General features: G+C 43.8%; 1 protein-coding gene across 3 annotated transcripts in view; it reads left to right on the forward strand.

Moving 5' to 3' along the window:
• Positions 1-23,693, forward strand: part of srpx2 (sushi-repeat containing protein X-linked 2) — a 103,241-nt gene that overhangs the window by 24,093 nt on the left and 55,455 nt on the right. For 2 of the 3 annotated variants that reach the window (XM_060927546.1, XM_060927547.1), the window contains exon 3: positions 18,550-18,741. The exons of the other annotated variant lie outside the window; for it this stretch is intronic. In XM_060927546.1, the coding sequence (XP_060783529.1) occupies positions 18,550-18,741 (192 nt within the window). The remainder of the gene's footprint in view (positions 1-18,549; positions 18,742-23,693) is intronic. 3 annotated transcript variants of the gene reach the window in all.

The following is a 23,693-nucleotide window of genomic DNA, read 5'->3' on the forward strand; positions in this document are numbered from 1 at the left end:
CGATTTCTTAGCCATCCATTAAAAAAAAAATCCCTCCCTCCCTACTGAAAATTTTTTTGCTCACTCGGTGGACAGGAAACGGATTTTTTTTAAGGATGGCCCCGCTATAAAACTGTGTTTTATAAAAAAGTGTTAGTGCATCAATGATGTATTGCCAGCAGCTGAGTATTTTTAAACTGGTCCAGTTTCACATAAAAACAGTGACCCTGGCAACCCTTTCATTAATTGTCCTGTCTGCTGCTCCTCCTTCACTGAAAATGTTCATAGGGTGAGAATGGGGCAGCATGATTCCTGACCCAGTGGGGGTCTATTAGTACTTGCTGGAGTTCCCATTTTTGACCACTAAGCACATTCATAACTAAGAAATCTAAATGGGACAGTGAGCATATCTAGCAACATATGGAACAATGACCAACTCAATTAAACATCTGCTTATGTAGCATCTACTGTATGATATGCAATGTGCTCAGGACCAGTGTGTAGGTTCGATAAGAGCAGTAATTAAGTACGTAATAAAGAGACCACAGACCGTGAGAGAAGTTTTAACTGCCAGCGTACTTTTATCGAGAAAATTGTATGAAAATAGGTACACCAAGATATGTGATTATGCACGTGAAATGCAAACTTCAGTTGCAGATAACATCTCATTCTCATCTCATTATCTCTAGCCGCTTTATCCTGTTCTACAGGGTCGCAGGCAAGCTGGAGCCTATCCCAGCTGACTACAGGCGAAAGGCGGGGTACACCCTGGACAAGTCGCCAGGTCATCACAGGGCTGACACATAGACACAGACAACCATTCACACTCACATTCACACCTACGGTCAATTTAGAGTCACCAGTTAACCTAACCTGCATGTCTTTGGACTGTGGGGGAAACCGGAGCACCCGGAGGAAACCCATGCGGACACGGGGAGAACATGCAAACTCCGCACAGAAAGGCCCTCGCCGACAACGGGGCTCGAACCCGGACCTTCTTGCTGTGAGGCGACAGCGCTAACCACTACACCACCGTGCCGCCTGCAGATAACATCAAAAATAAAATAAAACTTATCAAATATTTGGTATTCTTGTTTTATATTCCCCCTTTTTCCTCTAGGTTTTGTTCAAGTATTCATGTTTCAGTTGTTAGTAATCAAACTAAAGGCTATTTTATCCTCTTTTAGGATTTAAATTCTCATCTCATCTCATCTCATTATCTCTAGCCGCTTTATCCTTCTACAGGGTCGCAGGCAAGCTGGAGCCTATCCCAGCTGACTACGGGCGAAAGGCGGGGTACACCCTGGACAAGTCGCCAGGTCATCACAGGGCTGACACATAGACACAGACAACCATTCACACTCACATTCACACCTACGGTCAATTTAGAGTCACCAGTTAACCTAACCTGCATGTCTTTGGACTGTGGGGGAAACCGGAGCACCCGGAGGAAACCCATGCGGACACGGGGAGAACATGCAAACTCCGCACAGAAAGGCCCTCGCCGACAACGGGGCTCGAACCCGGACCTTCTTGCTGTGAGGCGACAGCGCTAACCACTACACCACCGTGCCGCCTGCAGATAACATCAAAAATAAAATAAAACTTATCAAATATTTGGTATTCTTGTTTTATATTCCCCCTTTTTCCTCTAGGTTTTGTTCAAGTATTCATGTTTCAGTTGTTAGTAATCAAACTAAAGGCTATTTTATCCTCTTTTAGGATTTAAATTCTATTTTTCTAATTTTAGGCCTATTTTAATTTAATCCCCCCTTTACTTTTGTCTTAATGATTCACTTTTTACCAGAATATATTCCAGTTAACCATTAAAAAGAAAAGGAAACTTTATCTTTCCACATACACAATTCACCTGAGAAAATGAAATACAATTGTTATTAAATTTGTCCACTGCAATTCACAAATCACCATAAACAGTTCCTGCTTATCATCCTTGAAATGTCCAGATAGCATGCACTGCAGACCGCAGTGAAAAAATGACAAAATGAATGTCCAGGCTATATCAGCCAATTAATGTCTCTTGTACAATACCACGTGGCCTCTCGCATTGAGATCCTGGGCACTTGTTCCCTTAGAAGACAACGTGGTCGATCCTCATGGTAGGCTCGCCATCTTAGATTCTTCACAATGGTATGAAAATACCATGCAACCAACCCAACAAAAATCCTGACCTGTTTATGCAACAGGTTATACGTAAAAATTAATTAGCAACATAAAACTGACAAATTCAGATACATTACAAACTGATAAGACATTGGTTTTCATTACCTAACTGTTCACCATTAAGCCTACAGCTGTTGGAACATTGGTTCATTCTCGTATACAATACTCCAAATGAACAGAAAACAAGAAAATAAAATATGAATTTACCAAATCCGTTCAACAATTTTTCCATGGCAAGTTCTGAACGGTTTGCACATGAAAGTGAGGATAATTGGCAAGATATCGATTTTAACCAGTCTAGCTTAAGTTTGTTTAATAATCTGTTTTTAATTCAAAGTTTTGTCGTATATTTATCCAAGCATTATGTATTTTAAAACACGATTCGAGCGCCGAAGAACTTTCTTGCATCTCCTGTTTTTAGCTGCTTCATTCGTCTCATCTCATTATCTCTAGCTGCTTTATCCTGTTCTACAGGGTCACAGGCAAGCTGGAGCCTATCCCAGCTGACTACGGGTGAAAGGCGGGGTACACCCTGGACAAGTCACCAGGTCATCACAGGGCTGACACATAGACACAGACAACCATTCACACCTACGGTCAATTTAGAGTCACCAGTTAACCTAACCTGCATGTCTTTGGGGGAAACCGGAGCACCCGGAGGAAACCCACACAGACACGGGGAGAACACGCAAACTCCAGAAAGGCCCTCATCAGTCACGGGGCTCGAACTCGGACCTTCTTGCTGTGAGGCGACAGTGCTAACCACTACACCACCATGCCACCCCTGCTTCATTCAACTGAAAGAAAAAAACTGCATCTCGTTTGCCTTTCTTTCTCCTGGTTCTTAAAGAGACAGTATACAATTTCAATACTAGTAATTACAATGAATTAAATCAAATTATGTATATCGTTCACAATGTGTTATGTTTATAATAATGTATTATCGTATAGTTTTAATTAATTATAATATAATGCTAGTTTATATTTATTCATCCTGGTTTCAGAAGAGAAATTGGAACCTGTGTTACACCCTCCCCCCTTTACCTATGCAAGTCCCTTTGCATAGTATTAATTCACTTTTCCAGGCTGTACTGTTACGACTTCAGGCAACTCAATGCTAGGCTCAGTTAACGAATTGGACACTGCTGTACTCAAACTTTGGAATAGAGACTGGACAATGGAAACTAGTGGATTTCCTAAAGCAGGATAAGTCAACTTCCGCGGCTTCTCCTTTAGCCTTGTAGACCTTCTCAGTGAAGTATCTGCAGTATCCTCGTCATTTCCAGACATAGATTGATCTGTGACTACACCAGGTTGTACTCCCGGTTCCTGAGGCTCTACCGATACTGGCTCAACACTTCTATCAGACGAGTTCTCAGGTTTGTCTCGTGTCTGTAAACTCTCTTCAACAGGTTCTTGATGCGCTACACTAACTCTGGTGAAGCCATTGTTTTCAGATAGAGTTTCCTCTTCAGGTTCTTCCCTTTCAGGTAAGGATTCCACTTCAGGTAGGTACTCTTTGGCAGATAAGGACTCTCCCTGGGGTAACTCATCCTCTGGAGGTAAGTTTTCTTTACTTACAGATGGGTTTTCTGTGTTCTCGTCAGGACACACCTGTTCAGCAGGACAATCAGACTGTTCCCTTGGATAAGTCATAATATCACACTGTCGAGTGAGGTCTTTGGTTGTCAGGAGTGGAGGACTTCTGTGAAGGTAAGTTGAATAGTCATCCTCATCAGAGGTAGTCTCCAGATCCTCCTGATTATTCACATCAGGGTTTTGTCATGTAGTTGGCCGCTTTCGTGCTTTGGGCACAACATCATCTTCCTCAGCCAATGGTGGCAAGAAACCGCATGGTAACAGGAGGTCTCTGTGTAGTGTTAGCAAGGGACCATTCTTGTTTTCTGGCTTGACCTTATACAATGGGAGTTCACCTGCTTGGCTTACAACAACATATACCAAGGACTCCCACTTGTCAGCCAACTTGTGCTTCCCTCTCAGTTTGACGTTCCTTACAAGGACTCAGTGACATGCCTGTCGAATCTGGCTTTGTCTCGCTCAAATGTTTTGAGAGCATTCTTAGTAACCATCCTGTAAGACTCTTCCAGGTGACGCTTCAGGTTGTGCACATACTGGGAATGTGACGACTTCTGCTCATTAACAGGTAGGTTGAAGGCTAGATCAACTGGCAGCCTGGGCTGTCTCCCAAACATAAGCTCATATGGAGTGTCGCCAGTGATATCGTTTTTCATGCAGTTATATGCATTCACTAGCGGCTTTACAAAGTCATGCCAGTGAGTTTTGTCATGCGGGTTCAGAGTTCCGAGCATCTGGAGTAACGTCCTGTTAAAACGCTCAACAGGGTTCCCCCTGGGATAGGATGGCGTTGTCCTTCCTTTCTTTATCCCAGCAAACTCACAAAGCTCTTTTTATCGTCCGCGATTCAAAATCAGGACCCTGATCACTGTGGAGGCGCTCTGGGAACCCATAATGCACAATGAAATGGTCCCAGAGAGTCTTGGCAATGGTACGTGCCTGTCAGGACAAACAGACGAGGACCCAAGAGTGCAGGTTAAATGTTGAGTTTATTGATAGCAGAGGAAAGGGAGTTGGGAGGATGTGTGTGTGAAGCTCAGTGGCAGGGATGGCTGGGGGGAGCATGGTGGTGCCATCTGAGGTCTCCTATCCAAGTACTAACCAGGCCAGGCCCTGCTTAGCTTCTGAGATCAGCCAGGATCAGGCATTGTCAGAGTAGTTTGGCTGTCAGCTTACAGCACTTGGTGTTCAGGCGGTCTCTCAGCGAGCAGTCTCTCAGCAGGCAGACAGGACAGCACGACAGACAGGAGTTTGGGAACAGGCTGAAACACAGAGTCACAGGTCAGGTAGCGAGAACAGGGACAGAAATGCAGGGTCAGGTTACCAGGGCTGAAGAGTAGACGGAGTCGATGCTTTCAGGGTCGGCAACGGGGAGTCAGATTGGGCTTGCCATCAAACAAGGGAACCATACTTTGCAGACGCTCTGACACTGAAGCTTGGGAAGACTGCAGTTTAAATAGACAGAGAAGGCAGCAGGTGATAGGCAACAGCCAATGACAGCCACTGAAAGTCAATGAGAGTAAATTGGCAGCAGGTGAGCCTGATAGGGAAGGAGCATGCGGGCGTGGCAGGTGATACTGAGTGGAGTGAAGTGGAATGTTACCTGATGAGAGGAAAACCACAGGTAGGACCATGACAGTGCCTTTTGGTCTGGAGTCGGGACAGCTACCGCATACTTGGTAAAATGATCTGTAATTACCAATATGTCCTTGGTGTTTTTACAATCAGGCTCCAGACTCAGAAAGTCCATGCAGACCAGTTCTAAAGGCCTGCTGGTCTTGATGCTAACCAGAGGAGCAGCTCTCTCCAGAAGCGCTTTGTGATGCACACAGTGCTCGCAGGTCTTAATCTGGTCTTCCACAAAGGTTGACATCTTCGGCCAATAAAACCGAGATCTTATGAGATCCAACTATGCCCATGTGGCCCATATCATTGTGCAGACTTTTAAACACAACTGGTCTCAACACATCCGGTAAGACTACTGTAACTGAAAAGTAGAGTTAGCCCCCTCCTGCCGCCTCCTATAAAGAACTCCATTCTTTAACTCTAGCCTGTTCCACTCGCGCATCAACAGGGAGAGTTCTGGAAGCTCCAGTCTGGCCGTGGGAGGAGGTTTCTCTCCTGTCTCCAACTGGCAGACAACTTCTCTAATGCTGGGGTCAGCTCGTTGGTTTTCTATCAGCTCCTCATCTGACAAATGAGGAAGAACCGGGCATCCATCCTGATGCTCCTCGTCCTGGAAGACTTCAGGTATCGCTTTGGCATGGGAGGCGAGGGACTCAACCAGTACCACTGGACACTGATTATAAGAGCCAGGATGAGTGATGATGTGTCGGTCGCAAACTGCTTTGACAACATCTTCATGGACTTGGTTTTGGAACTCAGTTTCTCCTAAGTGATGTAGAGTAAACTGATCAATCCATTCCTTCTCTTTCAGAGAGGTGAAATCCTTCACAAGCTGGCCATGAGGGCGTCTTGACAGACCGTCAGCATCACTATTTTGCTTCCCTGCACGGTACTGCAGCTTGAATGAATACAGTTAAGTCCATAAATATTTGGACAGAGACAACATTTTTCTAATTTTGGTTCTGTACATTACCACAATGAATTTTGAACAAAACAATTCAGATGCAGTTGAAGTTCAGACTTTCAGCTTTAATTCAGTGAGTTGAACAAAATGATTGCATAAAAATGTGAGGAACTAAAGCATTTTTTAAACACAATCCCTTCATTTCAGGGGCTCAAAAGTAATTGGACAAATTAAATAATTGCAAATAAAATGTTCATTTCTAATACTTGGTTGAAAACCCTTTGTTGGCAATGACTGCCTGAAGTCTTGAACTCATGGACATCACCAGACGCTGTGTTTCCTCCTTTTTAATGCTCTGCCAGACCTTTACTGCAGTGGTTTTCAGTTGCTGTTTGTTTGTGGGCCTTTCTGTCTGAAGTTTAGTCTTTAACAAATGAAATGCATGCTCAATTGGGTTGAGATCAGGTGGCTGACTTGGCCATTCAAGAATATTCCACTTCTTTGCTTTAATAAACTCCTGGGTTGCTCTGGCTTTATGTTTTGGGTCATTGTTGTAGGTGCATTTGGTAATTATTAAGTGATCTCATTAAATCAGTCTCATTAAATTTGAAGGTTAATAATTAAAATGAATCAGTCTCATTTGAATCGTTTGAAGTGAATTGCTCAAGTGAATCGTTCAAGTGAATCGAATCAGTGAATCATTCAAAGTGAATCATACCATTAATCCTGGTGCTTAATAACAAATTACCAAACAGCTAGATTATGGTATATTCCAAATTATTATTGATCACTTACCATATTACATAAATTATATGCACCTTTTTGAATTCTTTGAGAGATTGGGGACTTCGGAAATATTGGAACACCAACAAGATGAATACACACAGCTTTGATAATAAATTAATTTATTATAACAAAGATAAAATTGTGAATAATAGCAGATTAAATATGTACAGGGAGGTGTGGTCATATACTTGAGTATGTAGATGTATAAGAGCGTGTGTGTGTGTGTGTGTGAGAGGCTATAAAGTTTGGAACGTTATCTGTGAAAGGGAGAGCCAGGGTGTGTGTGGAATGTTATCTGAGGTGTTGGGGGGAAGGTGAGTCTCCCCCCCCCGTGATTTGCCTTGAGACAAAGGAATTCCACCTACTTTATAACACTATCAAATTCACTGAAATCTTGATAAGGTCAAAATGTATAATAAGAATGAAATTGAGGATATTAGTAAGGAATAAGAGAGAGAGAGAGACATGCACAGCCTATCTAATTGAGATATTAAAACAAAACAGATCAATTCAACACGCTGCGTTTAACAGTGTAACAGATAAACCTGGGTTTAAATTCACACTATTTCAATAAAAGCTACATTCCTAAGACTGATCTTTATTATGCCCAAATGCCAAAACCTTACTCAATATTCTTTAGCCAGATATGAAGAGATATTCGCCGTTGTAGAGCACGTGAGTCGATTCCGTGAGTCGATTCCGTGGACAGAGAACTTCTCTTGATCCGACGCGTCGTGGCTCATGATGAGAAGAAAAGTCTCTGATTAAAATTAATGTGCACAGCGCTTCAATCAGGAGGAATTCTGGTCGCTCCTAATTACAAATTAAAAACTGCATTTGGGCGGCAGTCGTGACGTCACTTCTAATACGAATGAACCGGCTGTAACTCAGGTTGAGTTTAAAGATTGTGCGACTCTCGAGTTTACCTTGGCCAAGGGTAAGAAAGAAAAGCACGAAACTCTGATTCTTGCAAGAAAGAAAAGAAAAGACATCTTTATCTGGTTTTCTGGTCTCTTTATGTGTCCAGACCGCTTGGAATCTGGACACCAGAGAGAAAGAGCTAGGAGCTTCCAGGCGGTTTATGCCTTCCTGGAGGATGACGTAGATGATCCCGCCCCGGCGTGACGCAGGTCAACGCGGAAGTGGGCTGATGGGAAATGTAGTTTCTAAAGGGACTGTACCTACAATCCCCCTTTTGGTCTCAGGGGTATGATGGAGTCGTAGCACTGAGAGCACAGTACTGTACAGTCCGCATGTCCATAGTCCTTGAGGTAGCCTTGCTCTGCACAGTCCATGGTGTCCTGCGAAAACTGTGTAAACTCATGAGTTCCAGTAAGACAGTTGGAGGCAGAGGCATTTTGGGCATATAATCAATGGCTCGTTCAGCCTGACCAGAGAATTGAGGGTGGTACGCGATAGGGAATTTCGCCTCGTCGCCTAACATGTTCCACAGCGCAGCCATTACACCAGCAGTGAAATGGGTGTCTGTGCGTGAGCCGATGGATAGAGGGAGGTTTTTCAAAGAATTGTGGCCACTAGTGGAAATCGCGATGTCGGGTGTTTCGACACCGGACTCGGTGTGCAAAGACATGAACTGAAGTTCATCGGAAATTTGATCTCGCGTGGTGCTTGGTTGATCGGTGTTCGCACTAATCTCGTCGCAATGGGTTTGTGCATGTTTTGTAGGATCCAACGACTGTGGGGTTTTGTTTTGTGTGAAGCTGACTAAGTTTATGTTGCAGGGCTTGGTTGAGATTGGGTCGCCTTGTGAGAGCCGTGTCTGAGAGATGGTGGTGAAGACTTTAGCGCACGTGAGAGGCACGTTTGTGTGTTTGCCTTAGCCACCGGGGGGGGGCCCTACATCCTGACCCTTGCCTGCTGTTTCAGAGGGATCTCTTTCCCCCTTTTACGAGATGCAGTATACCCGTGGTTCCTGGCCTAGTCATGCCAGCGAATAGCTTGTCATTTTTCTTGGGCTCTTTTGTTTTATCTGTTGAGAGATTTGACTGTTTTTGTAACAGTTCTTCAATCTCAGCCAACTGGGCTTTTAAAGAATCCAGCTCTGAGCGGATCTTACCAGGTTGGTCTGAGTCACTGTGTTGTTCATCTCTACCCTTATGTTTAGAGCTACGGTCGGAATGCTTCTGCCGTTTCTGGCCAGAGCGGGGATGATGGTCTTGCTGCCAACCGTTTTGTTCCTTGTGACTCTTTTCATGTGATGGGCGGTTGCCACAGTCACTGTGGACTTGCCCTCGGTCCCTCCTGGCCTTACTTTGCCGATTTTTCCATTCATGCTGGTGATAGCTCGGCAAGGGGCGGTTCGGACTGGGATTTCTCCAGGAGGGTCCCCCTTTTGGAGCTTCACCTCCTTCTAAGGCTAGCGGGGGCTCGTCTGCATCCTGGAGCCTAAGGACTCTGGGTTCATCATCGTTTCCGTTTGCGGTTTTGACAATGGTCTCCCAGGTCATTTGGGCTAGTCACCTAATTTCCCTCATCGAATAGCGACCTCGTCGACACGTCAGTGTGACTTGAGTCCGCACGCTTGGGTGGAGGTTATGTAAGAAGAGAGATTTGAAACCTCTATCTTCTTCCAAGCCTGGTGCGCTACTACCCTGGAAATAGGCAGTATGTAGCCGTCTATAATATTCACGAGGCGCCTCAGACCATTTTTGTTTGATTTGTAATGCACACAATGTCGCGGAGGTTTCATCTGTGTATGGCGCATATTCTTCCCTCATGTAATTACGAAGTTTCGAGTAACTATCGCGAATGTTTGGGGGTAGAGTCTCTAAAAGGGCGCGAACGCTGCTACTGGAGGTTGTCCAGATTAGTTTGAGTTTTTCTCGCGTTGTGGCGTTCGGCAGGTCCATCAGGCATCAATCTATTTCTCGCAAATAATCATTTACATTTGTTCTTTGATTGTCGGGATCGAATTGTTCGACATCTTTGGCAAGTAGGTCAATTTGCCGTAAGCGAAGGGTTTGGTGCACGTCCTTGTGCGACCTTCTTGGCTCTTCTGAGCACTCACTATCTAAGCTACTCTGGTGTTGTTCCCATTTCGCACTAGATTCATAGCCTGATTCATCCGACGATGGATCAGGGGTACTGTAGCACACTGACCTGGGTGTGCTATGTTCCTGGGTTCGGGATGAGCACAGTACGGCTCCACCCTGGCTAAACGACGAAGTCGTGTAGCGAGTTAATGGAGTTTGGCGGGGTGTCTGGTCCTCGACCAGGTAATCTACGGTGTCCGGTTCGGACGCCTCTTCCCGCTCTAAGGTTTGGAGCATTGTTGGGGGTCTTTCACGCCCCTCGCGCTCTTCCTGGGGGGTCTGCTCTTCGGCAGCCCTCTTGGCAACCATTTCGGCTTTCTCTAACCGTTCGGTGCAATCATCAAGGGAGGTCTTCAAGAGCTCACACTCCCTATGTAAATTATTATTATCGGCTGCCAGCTCGGCATTGCTGGTGGTCAGTCTTTCAACCTCTCCGCGGAGGCGTCTGATTTCTGAATCAGTATCTCGGAAGTATGATAGGAATAGCTTACCTAGTGCCGTTTGGACAATAAAAGTTGTTCTTTTTGGATCTTTCATATGTTTGTTCGAGTTATCTATGTTGTTTTGGCATTCACTCTTACTCGTGTTCCTAATGTTTGCCTTTTCGGAGGCAGAGCAGTGAATGAGGTCTGCGATGACCTCGAGGAAAGACACGTCTTAAGCGTTGTCTTCAAATTTTGAGACACGAGGGGATGCCATTTTGCTTAGGCTGGATACTAGATAAGTAATTAATCAATGAGTTAATTATAAATTAATTGTTATTAATTAACATTAACTATGTAATTAATTAATTAAGGTTTATTTGTAAATGCTCTCTTATCCTAAGTTATGAATAGGTTATGAGTATTGGTGATATGGTTATCACGCTACTGTTAACCGTTTTAACACACCTGGGAATATACCTTAGCAGTTGATGAATCAAACTGGTAGTTTATTTGATGTTGCAACAATATTCAAGAAGTCAACAAACCAATCGCCTCACACGGGGCACCAATTTAACTGTAGGTGCATTTGGTAATTATTAAGTGATCTCATTAAATCAGTCTCATTAAATTTGAAGGTTAATAATTAAAATGAATCAGTCTCATTTGAATTGTTTGAAGTGAATCGCTCAAGTGAATCGTTCAAGTGAATCGAATCAGTGAATCATTCAAAGTGAATCATACCATTAATCCTGGTGCTTAATAACAAATTACCAAACAGCTAGATTATGGTATATTTCAAATTATTATTGATCACTTACTATATTACATAAATTATATGCACCTTTTTGAATTCTTTGAGAGATTGGGGACTTCGGAAATATTGGAACACCAACAAGATGAATACACACAGCTTTGATAATAAATTAATTTATTATAACAAAGATAAAATTGTGAATAATAGCAGATTAAATATGTACAGGGAGGTGTGGTCATATACTTGAGTATGTAGATGTATAAGAGCGTGTGTGTGTGTGTGTGTGTGAGAGGCTATAAAGTAGAGGTCTGCGCGGGACTGATTTTCCCTCCCGCTCCCGCTTACTCCCGCTAGTTTGTTTCCCGCTCCCGCCCGCACCCGCAGAAATATTTAATATTTCGTCCCGCTCCCGCCCGCATATATTATGGTTTCTCCCGCTCCCGCCCCGCTAAAATCCCGTAATTTCCCCGAAACGCTCGTTGTGCTTCCGTTCTAGCCTGCCAGAGATTCCCTCACAATATGTGCACTGATTGCACAATGCATTTATAGAAAGTAAAACCAGTAAAATAAACAGCAACTGCAATTTGTTTAATGTGCATTTATTCTCACTCAAAACGCGTTTACATGATGTAGACTCAGCTTGAGTCATTTAGAAAAGCTTGGCCAACAGCCTTAAAATACAAACTGAAAAAAAAATCAGTAGCCTAATAAATGAAGGTGCTTAAATAAATAAAAAATAAGTATGGAAACATAACGAAAATGCAGGTATAAACTATGCGGGGCTGTGTTGGCTACTAAACATGCCCATGATGAATTGAAAAGGGAATTTCAAAAGAAGTTTACATCTTTTAACAGCTTGCCTATCATTTTAATAAAACGAAAATAATTGCACCTGATATTCCCGAGGGTGTCTTGTGCTTCTACACATGCCCATGGAGGAAAAGAATGTTGTTCACCAATGTGGGCTTCAGTAGACTGCGTCGCTGCTCCAGAATGCGGCCACAGATACTGAAAGCGCGTTCCGATGGTGCGCTTGATGCTGGAACGCAAAGCACGTGACGTGCCAATTTGCTTAGAGTAGGAAATTCGTGGCAATGCTTCTTCCACCACAGTAGAACATCTTTTGGGCCGTGTGATCCTTCGCCGTCCAGCTTGACTTTTAAATAGTCCTGTATCTCTGTGTCCAGTGGTATCTCCGAGTGGCGTGTAGTGCCTGCGTCTTCCCATTCTGCAAATTCCTGAAAAGTCACCTTTTTTGTTGGCGGTGACTCTGAATCCCCCTCGGCATCATGGATATTAAGTCCGAGGTCATCAATCAGTTCCTTCACACAGTCAGTCACAAGTTGTCTCTCATGGTCATTTATCATCTTGAGCTGGCGTAGTTTAGGGGTCAGAAATGTTGCCATTTTGTACAGCATATTAATCCCATTTAGCAGATTATTTGGTGATAGCAGGTCATCCAAACGTTTTGCGCAAGCAGATGCAATATGGTTTAGGAGGGGGTCTGCCATGGCTACTTCGCAGTGATCTCTCAGCTTGACAGACCACGGCAGAACTAGGGCTGCGCTCAAGCCAGTGTTATCTGACTCCAGATCGTTAGTAGCATCTCTGAATGGTTTTAAAAATGCTACTACCGAAGCCAGAGTGTTTTTGTTTATGCCCCTTATTTTGTCGTACTGGTTTTTCTCCAACAGAATGGTTGTAATGGTATCGTACTGTTGGGAGACAGACTCCAACATATCAACGGTTGAATTCCACCTGGTCTCCACGGACTGTTTAAGCGATGAACCAAGCAGCGTTTGCAGGCCAGAGTGTTTGAAATAGCTGACCAGTTTTTTCACATCATTCAGAAGCTGCGCGGCCTCGGGCACCTGTTCAACCACAGCAGTGGAGAGGGCGTGAGAAAGCACGGAGTTGAGGATATGGGCACTACAGTTAAGTCTGTTGAAACCACGTAGGGCAGCCACCATGTTCGCGCCTCTGTCAGTTACGAACACTATTTTCTTTCCCATGAGCGCACAGTCAATTCCAAAGACCCTCAGGTTTTGGAACAGTAAGGCACGAATGTTTTCGCCCGTTTTTGAAGTGTCTGCTTCAAATGGAGCAGCAAAGAGCACTCTCGACACCAGCGTGTATTCAGAGTCGATGTAGTGGATGGTGGCTGATAGGAAAGATGTTTTCCGGTAATTTTCCGTCCAAATATCGGTGGTCACCGCACATCCATGTTTCTCAATGGTAGTGAGCATTTCGTCAACGAGAGCCGTTCTAACTGTTTGTGCCCTTTCGTCCAGATGTCGGGAAACTGTTGTTGGATGGGGTAGAATGTCCTTGACATTGAATCGGCCTATTGAAGCTGCTGTATCCACTAAGTGCTGCGCCATACTAATGAACCCTTTTCCTGCAATGCTGTCGTATGGCCTAAGGTCAGCGGCAACAAAGTCTATGCATTTATCAATTGTTTTGCTTTTCAGAGCATTCGTTATTTTCGCAGTTTCTCTGAAGTCCAGTAATGTTTGTCCTTTCATGAAGACACATGTATGTCGCTTCAGGCCAGATGTTCCTGACTTGTGCGCATCGAAAATTAGCACCTTCTTGCATGAATCACAACAGGCAAACGGTTTTTCATTTCCATCGCCATCTACAACCACCGAAAATGTTTTCCATATGTCTGACTTACCCCTAGAGGGCTTTTTGGTGTGAAAAGTACCCCTTTTCACTAGAGCACTAACGGCTTCAGCTGTAAGGGCACCCGTTTCCTCCGCCATGCTTCAGACTGAACGTGACAGTTGAACAGTCTCCATAGAAACTTGAACTTTGTGGGAAATCAGACGGGAAACAACGAGCTTGTTCTAAACCGTGGTGGCCGTTTATGAGATTAATTCAACATGTTACCATTGCATTTTAGTCCAGTCTGTGTGGGCCTAAATAAATGAAGCAAATAACTTCACTAACTTAACGGCAGGACAGTCAATGAACGACAGACCTTTACGACAAGGCGCACGCGCAATCTCCCTTTCAGGGCATAAATTGAAAATATCTCGCAGTCGCTGTGTGCCGCGAGAGCAGATCCCTTGAGAGTTCACAGAGCAGGCGGTGTGAACTACCCCTTGTAGCTCAAACACCCGAAGTTAGCTCATCACCTAATTACTACATATCTTCCCCAGTTAAAAAAAAACACTTTTCAAATACACAGTGAATAATTTTGTGAAATGTATTTACATTGCGGGACTCCAGAGAACATGCTTATGCCCGCTCCCGCGACTACACCTCTCCATTCCCGCCCGCTCCCGCAGGAGGCTGTCAAATAATGACCCGCGCCGCATGCTTTTGCGCCGCATCCCGCAGGTCCCGTGGGAGTCCCGTCCCGTTGCAGCCCTCTACTATAAAGTTTGGAACGTTATCTGTGAAAGGGAGAGCCAGGGTGTGTGTGGAATGTTATCTGAGGTGTTGGGGGGAAGGTGAGTCGTCCCCAATCCCCCCCCCCCCCCCCCACCCGTGATTTGCCTTGAGACAAAGGAATTCCACCTACTTTATAACACTATCAAATTCACTGAAATCTTGATAAGGTCAAAATGTATAATAAGAATGAAATTGAGGATATTAGTAAGGAATAAGAGAGAGAGAGAGAGAGAGAGACATGCACAGCCTATCTAATTGAGATATTAAAACAAAACAGATCAATTCAACACGCTGTATGTTTAACAGTGTAACAGATAAACCTGGGTTTAAATTCACACTATTTCAATAAAAGCTACATTCCTAAGACTGATCTTTATTATGCCCAAATGCCAAAACCTTACTCAATATTCTTTAGCCAGATATGAAGAGATATTCGCCGTTGTAGAGCACGTGAGTCGATTCCGTGAGTCGATTCCGTGGACAGAGAACTTCTCTTGATCCGACGCGTCGTGGCTCGTGATGAGAAGAAAAGTCTCTGATTAAAATTAATGTGCACAGCGCTTCAATCAGGAGGAATTCTGGTCGCTCCTAATTACAAATTAAAAACTGCATTTGGGCGGCAGTCGTGACGTCACTTCTAATACGAATGAACCGGCTGTAACTCAGGTTGAGTTTAAAGATTGCGCGACTCTCGAGTTTACCTTGGCCAAGGGTAAGAAAGAAAAGCACGAAACTCTGATTCTTGCAAGAAAGAAAAGAAAAGACATCTTTATCTGGTTTTCTGGTCTCTTTATGCGTCCAGACCGCTTGGAATCTGGACACCAGAGAGAAAGAGCTAGGAGCTTCCAGGCGGTTTATGCCTTCCTGGAGGATGACGTAGATGATCCCGCCCCGGCGTGACGCAGGTCAACGCGGAAGTGGGCTGATGGGAAATGTAGTTTCTAAAGGGACTGTACCTACATTGTCCATCTGTATTATGAAACGCCGACCAATCAGTTTGGCTGCATTTGGCTGGAGTTGAGCACACAGTATGTCTCTGAATACCTCAGAATTCATCCAGCTGCTTCTGTCCTGTGTCACATCATCAATAAACACTAGTGACCCAGTGCCACTGGCAGCCATGCATGCCCAAGCCATCACACTGCCTCCGCTGTGTTTTACAGATGTGGTATGCTTTGGATCATGAGCTGTACCACACCTTTGCCATACTTTTTTCTTTCCATCATTCTGGTAGAGGTTTATCTTGGTTTCATCTGTCCAAAGAATGTTCTTGCAGAACTGTGCTGGCTTTTTTAGATGTTTTTTAGCAAAGTCCAATCTAGCCTTTTTATTCTTGAGGCTTATGAGTGGCTTGCACCGTGCAGTGAACCCTATGTATTTACTTTCATGCAGTCTTCTCTTTATGGTAGATTTGGATATTGATACGCCTACCTCCTGGAGAGTGTTGTTCACTTGGTTGGCTGTTGTGAAGGGGTTTCTCTTCACCATGGAAATTATTCTGCGATCATCCACCACTGTTGTCGTCTGTGGGCGTCGAGATCTTTTTGCATTGATGAGTTCACCAGTGCTTTCTTTCTTTCTCAGGATGTACCAAACTGTAGATTTTGCCACTCCTAATATTGTAGCAATTTCTCAGATGGGTTTTTCTGTTTTCGCAGCTTAAGGATGGCACATGTTAAGGTGCTGAAACTCCTAAACCCTTCATCCAATTTTAATTTGGGTACCCTCAAATGAAAGCTGAAAGTATGGACTTTATGTCCATGTCCATTATATAACTATAACTTGAATATGTTTCAGTAAACAGGTAAAAAAACAAAATTTGTGTCAGTGTCCAAATATATATGGACCTAACTGTATGTGGAAAGAGCTGACAACCACCTGTAGCTTGTGGCGTCTAGCTTTGCAGAAGTCAACAGGTAGGTCAGAGGGTTACTATCAGTCATAACAGTGAATTCAGCACCATACAAATAGTCACTGAATTTTTCCGTAACTGCCCATTTAAGTGTGAGGAATTCCAGTTTGTGGGCAGGATACTTAGACTCACTATGGGGACAGACCTCTGCTAGCGAATGCTATCGCTCTCTTCTGCCCATCTTGTTCCTGATATATGGTGGCACCCAAGCCTGATGTACTTGCATCTGTGTGCAGAATGTAGGGGAGCTTGGGATTAGTGAACCCCAGGACAGGGGTGGAAGTGAGCTTCTGGATAATGTCATTAAAAGCCTGCTCACATTTAGGTGTCCATCGGTTTCCAAATGGCTCTTTGGGATTGTGATATTCGCCACTAGGTTCCTTCTTTTTGTTTTTCTTGTGGAGTGGGGGATACCCAGAAGTGAGGTCATTTAGGCCAAGTTTACATTAGACCGTATCTGTCTTGTTTTCTTCGCGGATGCACTGTCCGTTTACATTAAAACGCCGGGAAACGGGAATCCGCCAGGGTCCACGTATTCAATCCAGATCGTGTCTGGTCCGGTGCTGTGTAAACATTGAGAATACGCGGATACGCTGTGCTGAGCTCTAGCTGGCGTCGTCATTGGACAACGTCACTGTGACATCCACCTTCCTGATTCGCTGGCGTTGGTCATGTGACGCGACTGCTGAAAAACGGCGCGGACTTCCGCCTTGTATCACCTTTCATTAAAGAGTATAAAAGTATGAAAATACTGCAAATACTGATGCAAATACTGCCCATTGTGCAGTTATGATTGTCTTTAGGCTTGCCATCCTTCCACTTGCAAGTGGTAAGTGATGCGCATGCCCAATATGCACTGGGATCACACACACAGCGGCTCAGTCCCGAATCACTGCTCGTGCGCTTCACTCACGCGCTCTGTGAGCTGCGCAGGGCCGGAGTGCGCACCCTCCAGAGGGCACTCGCTGTTCAGGGCGGAGTGATTTGGAGCGCAGGATGCCTGCGGAGCCAAGCGTATCCGTGTATTGGCGTTGCTGTGTGCACGCGAATCGTGTATTGGCGTTGCTGTGTGCACGCTAATCGTTTTAAAAACGTTAATCTGATGATCCGCTGATACGGTCTAATGTAAACCCCACCTTAGAGGCTTGACAATGCTCGAATAACCTTGGATGAACCTGCGGTAATAGCCTGAGAATCCGAGAAACGATCACAACTCCTTGAGGGTTTTTGGATATGGCCAGGTTTTGAGTGCTTTGATCTTCTCAGGATCAGTCTTGACTCCATCCTCAGACACAACATGTCCTAGATACCGCACTGAGCTCTGGAAAAACACGATTCGAGCACCAAAGAACTTTCTTGCATCTCCTGCTTCATTCAATTGAAAGAAAAAAAACTGCATCTCGTTTGCCTTTCTTTCTCCTGGTTCTTAAAGAGACAGTATACAATTTCAATACCAGTCATTGCAATGAATTAAATCGAATTATGTATATAGTTCACAATGTGTTCTATTTATAATAATGTATTATCATATAGTTTTAATTAATTATAATATAATGCTAGTTTATATTTATTCATCCTGGTTTCATAAGGGAAATTGGAACCTGTGTTACACTTATATCTGTCAAATAACAACATTTTAAATAATTTGTCACTCAACGGAGGTAATTAGTATTTCAGCAGAATTGAAAATATATAGAGTTACCACTGCCTGCCATCAAAGTATATGAACCAGTCTATATTGCTAATAATTAATATAAACATATACAGTATATTGGGTATGTTAAAATTAAATTGTATTGTTATAAAATTAAAATATAGCCTGGGTCAATAGGACATAACTTATAAAAGCAGAGAACAGAGCATTAGGATAAACAGCAATGACCTGATTGAATCCATAACCGAACACTCACTTGTATTTGTTCTTTTTCTGCCAGATCCCAATTGGTGTCAGACGATGAAGCTACACAATGGGCAGATGAGATGTTCCTCCCCACGAGGTGGGAACTCTCGGAATACATTAGGCACACAGTGTGCACTGTCCTGTGATCGGGGATATAAACGTCTGGGGCGATCATCTATACAGTGCATGACTAACCGCCGCTGGTCAGGAACTGCTTACTGCAGAAGTAAGTGAACCACAAATCACAATGTCTTTAGTATTCTGTGATAATGTTAATTTACAGTTAGACATAAGCCAAATAATCATCAGTCCTCATCAGAGCCCTAATGTCTCTAGCTCTAGTGTCATTTCTGACATTTGATTAGCTGGTCCCATCAAAGACTAGGCTTGTTCCATCAAAGTGCTCCTCTCCACTCCTGTCGTAACTTCTGCTCTCCATTGTCATATTTCCATGGAACTGATTTCACACTCAAAAATCTCTTTACTGTTACTAACTCCTTCAATGTCCCCAGGTGTAGTCGTTTATTCAGCTGATCACCAGGATGCTTTTCTCAGCTTCTTTAAAAATAAAATTAGCAAATTACACTTACTGGCCACTTTATTAGGAACACCCATACTCCTGCTGTTTTATGCAGTTATCGATTCACCCTTGACAACAGCATAATGCATAAAATCATGCAGATACAAATCAAGAGCTTCAGCTCTTGATTTGTATCTGCATGATTTTATGCATGATTTTATGTTTGTTCAGGTCAAACATCAGAATGGGAAAAAATGTGATCTCTGTGACTTTCACTGTGGCATAGGTGCTGGTGCCAGATGGACTGGTTTGAGTATTTCAGAAACTGCTGAGCTCCTGGGATTTTCACACACAACAGTCTCTAGAGTTGACACAGAATGATGCAAAAAGCAAAAAACATTGAGTGAGCGATAGTTCTGTGGGTGGAAATGCCTTGTTGATAAGAGAGGTCAGAGGAAAATGGCCAGATTTGTTTGTGCTGCCAGGAAGGATATAGTAACTCACAGCAACTCTTTGCCAATGTCGTGATCAGAAAAGCATCTCAGCATGCAACAGCAGGAGACCACACTGGGTTCTACTCCTGCCAGCCAAGAACAGGAATCTTAGTACCCTATTAAAGAGGCCAGTGAGTGGATATGTCTCCCCTTAACACAAAAAAGTTATATGCTTCTTAAAACACCAGAGGAATGGTGCCAAACCATATTTCTGGACTTATCTCTAAATCTATTGCTTAATATTGCCCCATTCCTCTCTGAAAGAATTCTCTCTTAAACTCTGCTTCTATCTCTCATTTCATTAATATATCACTTGATTCAGGTTATGTCCCTACTGCTCTTAAAAATGCAACAGATTTCTTAAGAAACCTGACTTACTTAAATCTATTGACCCATCAACTTCTTGATCTCGGTGCTACCTTGTGTACAGTAGATCAGGACATACTAATCTCTCAGCTGCTGGGGTTACAGACTTAACTCTTTATTTCATCTTACAAATAGACATCACAGTGTTGGAATCGACAAACAAAACCTGCCTGCCACTGCTACTGTAGCTCAGGGCATCCCCTTGGGATCAGTTCTTGGCTCTCTTTATGTACCTGTATTTATGTATTATCCCTGGGTCACTTATATAATGGACTGTGTCAGAGTTTTCACTGTTGATACCCAGAACTGTGTAAGTGTGGAATCCACCACATCCATACCACAACCTGCTCTTATATTCAAGATATAAACGTTGGAGATATACTATATACATGGATGAAGTTTTAATTATTGGCCCTAAATATAGTCTTTGGACTTTTAGACCCTATTGTTCAAATGTATAGTCCTTCCAATTAACATTGATTAGAGTCATTATTAAACCCACTTATGTAGTGTGAAGCCTGGGCATTACCTGAGATCACTCTTAGTTTTGAGTTCCACACTAAAAATGGCTACCAAACTAAACATTTTTTTCTTCCCTTGCCTTTGTAATATTGCCTGCCTCCATTACTTTCTGAACATCCATCCATCTTCTACCACTTATCCGGATCCAGGTCACGGGGGTAGCAGCCTAAACAGAGCAGCCCAGACTTCCCTCTCCCCAGCCACCTCCACCAGCTCTTCCGGGGGAATACCGAGGCATTCCCAGGCCAGCCAAGAGATATAATCTCTCCAGAGTGTCCTAGGTCTGCCCCGGGGTCTCCTCCCGGTGGGGCATGCCAAGAAAACCTCTCTTGGGAGGCGTTCAGGGGGCATCCTAACAAGGTGCCCAAACCACCTCAACTGACTCCTTTTGATCTGGAGGAGCAGCGGTTCTACTCCGAGTATCTCCCAAATAACCAAGCTTCTCACCCTGTCTCTAAGGGAGAGCCCAGCCACCCTGCGGAGAAAACTCATTTCTACTGCTTGTATCCACGATCTCATTCTTTTGGTCACTACCCATAGCTCGTGACCATAGGTGAGAGTGGGAACGTAGATGGACCAGTAAATTGAGAGCTTTGCCTTTTGGCTCAGCTCTCTCTTTACCACAACAGACCGGTTTAGCATCCACATCACTGCTGACGCTGCCCCGATCCTTCTGTCCAACTCCCGCTCCCCTTTACCCTCACTCGTGAACAAAACCCCGAGATACTTAAACTCCTCCACTTTAGGTAGCAACTCCCGCCTGACCTGGAGTAGGCACTCCATCCCTTTCTGGCTGAGCGCCATGGCCACGGACTTGGAGGTGCTGATCCTCATCCCAGCCACTTCGCACTCGGCTGCAAACCGTCCCAGCACATGCTGTAAGTCACAGATTGATGAAGCCAACAGGAGCACATCATCCGCAAAAAGCAGAGACATGATCCTGATGTCACCAAACCAGACACCCTCCGCCCCTTGGCTGTGCCTAGAAATTCTGTCCATAAAAGTTATGAACAGAACCAGGGCTCTACAGTGCGCACATTTCACTCACATTTGTGAGCTAATTTTTCAGCATGCGAACGATGAAAAAAAAAAAGCGCATTCGTGTGAGGGCTTCTTGCGGCCGACAATTTAGGAAAGCACTGAGCATAGACACGACGAGTTTAACATTCTAAAATGTATCAAATGTTAAACTGCAAAGTATGTAAATCCAGCGCTGGATAGCCTACCTAATATAGTGTAACGAGTAACGGCCTGTATTGTTGTAAGTGTGTGTGTTCAGTGTTGTGTACGTGCGTGTGTGTGTGTGTTCTGCCTGCGCCTTGCTCCCTGTCTGTAGTTGCGTGCATTGCCTCTGTCTTGCACTGCGGTGGTTCCCACGGTAGCCGGGGGGAGTGAAAAAGTAAAATTTTTTTTTGCCGTTCTGCCATGCTAGTGCGTTTTACCGGGACATGAGATTTCAGCGTTTTTATTCTTCTCGGTCTGTAGCTTGAATAAGTTTAGGCTACTGAATAACACTTTCAGTTAAAGTTGAGTCTGGTGCTTTTGTGCTGACGCTACAATAGCCTACTATCACAATAAATATCCCCCGTAACATTTCCCGTTTTCTACTCATCTTTCTGTGATTGCCCCTCTTTCCCACGGTTGTATGTTGTGGGTGTGGCGTTAGGTGGGAAAAGTGTTTTTTAGGGATTCATCAGATCATTCAACTGAGAGATAACTGAGAGCTGGTTCGGACCGAGCTGAGAAGTATATTCGCTATGCAGAGAATAACGGCGGTTTTTAAAAGCAATGATGGTGGAAACAAGAATAAAAGAACGGACGAGGAAGAAAGTGTAGTGAAGAAAGCTAGAATGATGGGAGAAGGTGCGGGAAAATTATATAATGAGATGGAAAGCACACACCCCAGTGCAAACATTTAGATGGGAACATACAACACAGCAGAAAAACAAATAATATACAGTATATACAAATGGTGCATGTCACAACACAGCAGAAAAACAAAGAATATATATATACAACTGGGCGTGTTGAGTTGCAGATGTTAATTGCACATTAGTTATAGAAACTCAGTTCAGCTGCAAAACTCAGGATATTGCACTGTATTTGGTATTGCATTGTATTGGGTGTGGATGTAAAAGTGTAGAAATATAAATATAAAATATACAAAAGCTATAAAAGCTAAAAAGTTGCTCTGTGAGGTTGCACTGTAATAAGTATTGCACTGTATCAGGTAAGTGTGAGAATATTGTCCTTTTAGGTCCTTGTTGGTGCATTTTTGCACCTGCCAGAAGTGGCATCAGTCAGTGCATGTAATTAGTCTTTTTCACATTACGTCACTTGCAGAAGAACCTCACATCCGTTTTCAGCCTTTTGAATGGAAGAAGAGGCGGCATGCTAATCTGCTGGCTAACAAGTAGCAACCATAGAAAGTCAGTAAACTTCCTTTCCAAAACAAGGCAGATAGGTGACTGGAATGATTGCTAACAATACATAATGATAAACAACAATGCGCAATATTATTATCAATCTTATCTGTGAATGACACAGTTTTGTTAACATATGTTGCCGCCATATACCTCTTCTTCCATTCAAAAGGCTGAAAACGGATATGAGTTCCCCTGCAAGTGACGTAATGTCAAAAAGGCTAATTGTTCAAGGTGGTTATGGCCAGTGGCAAAAAACTGTTTTTGAGTCTGTTGGTCCTTGCTTTGATGCACCTGTAACGCCTGCCTGAGGGCAGCAAGTCAAAGAACTCAGAGCCAGGGTGGGAGCTGTCCTTGATGATGATGTTAGCTCTGCTGAGCTCTGCTCTCTGTTTAGCTACTGTTTGTTCATTCGTTCAGTTGTTCGTTATTCATTTGTTTGTTCATTCATTCATTCTCAGTTGAATTTTGCATTTTATGTGTTGGTGTGTCTAAGGTTTGCGCTGCAATAAACCTTTAAAATGAAAACCTACTTGTGCTTGTGCCCCCATTTTTTTCCTTGTGCTCCTAAAATTTTTAACTTAGGAGCACGTGTGCTCCTGAAAAAAAAAATTAGTGTAGAGCCCTGAACAGAACCAGTGACAAAGGACAGCCCTGGCAGAGTCCAGCATGCACTGGGAATGAGTCAGTGGCGGCTGGTAGTCTTTCAAACAGGGGAGGCTGGTCGGTTACGATATTTCCAGATTTTAAAAGAAAAAAGAAAAAAACACATCAATTTTGCCCATACTCTTGCCTCTGATCTGGCTGATTGTTGGCAGGGTCACAAACTGTGAAATAACAGGTTCTTTTGGCC

This window comes from Neoarius graeffei, chromosome 8, assembly GCF_027579695.1.
Source record: "Neoarius graeffei isolate fNeoGra1 chromosome 8, fNeoGra1.pri, whole genome shotgun sequence".
NCBI classification, from domain to species: Eukaryota; Metazoa; Chordata; class Actinopteri; order Siluriformes; family Ariidae; genus Neoarius; species Neoarius graeffei.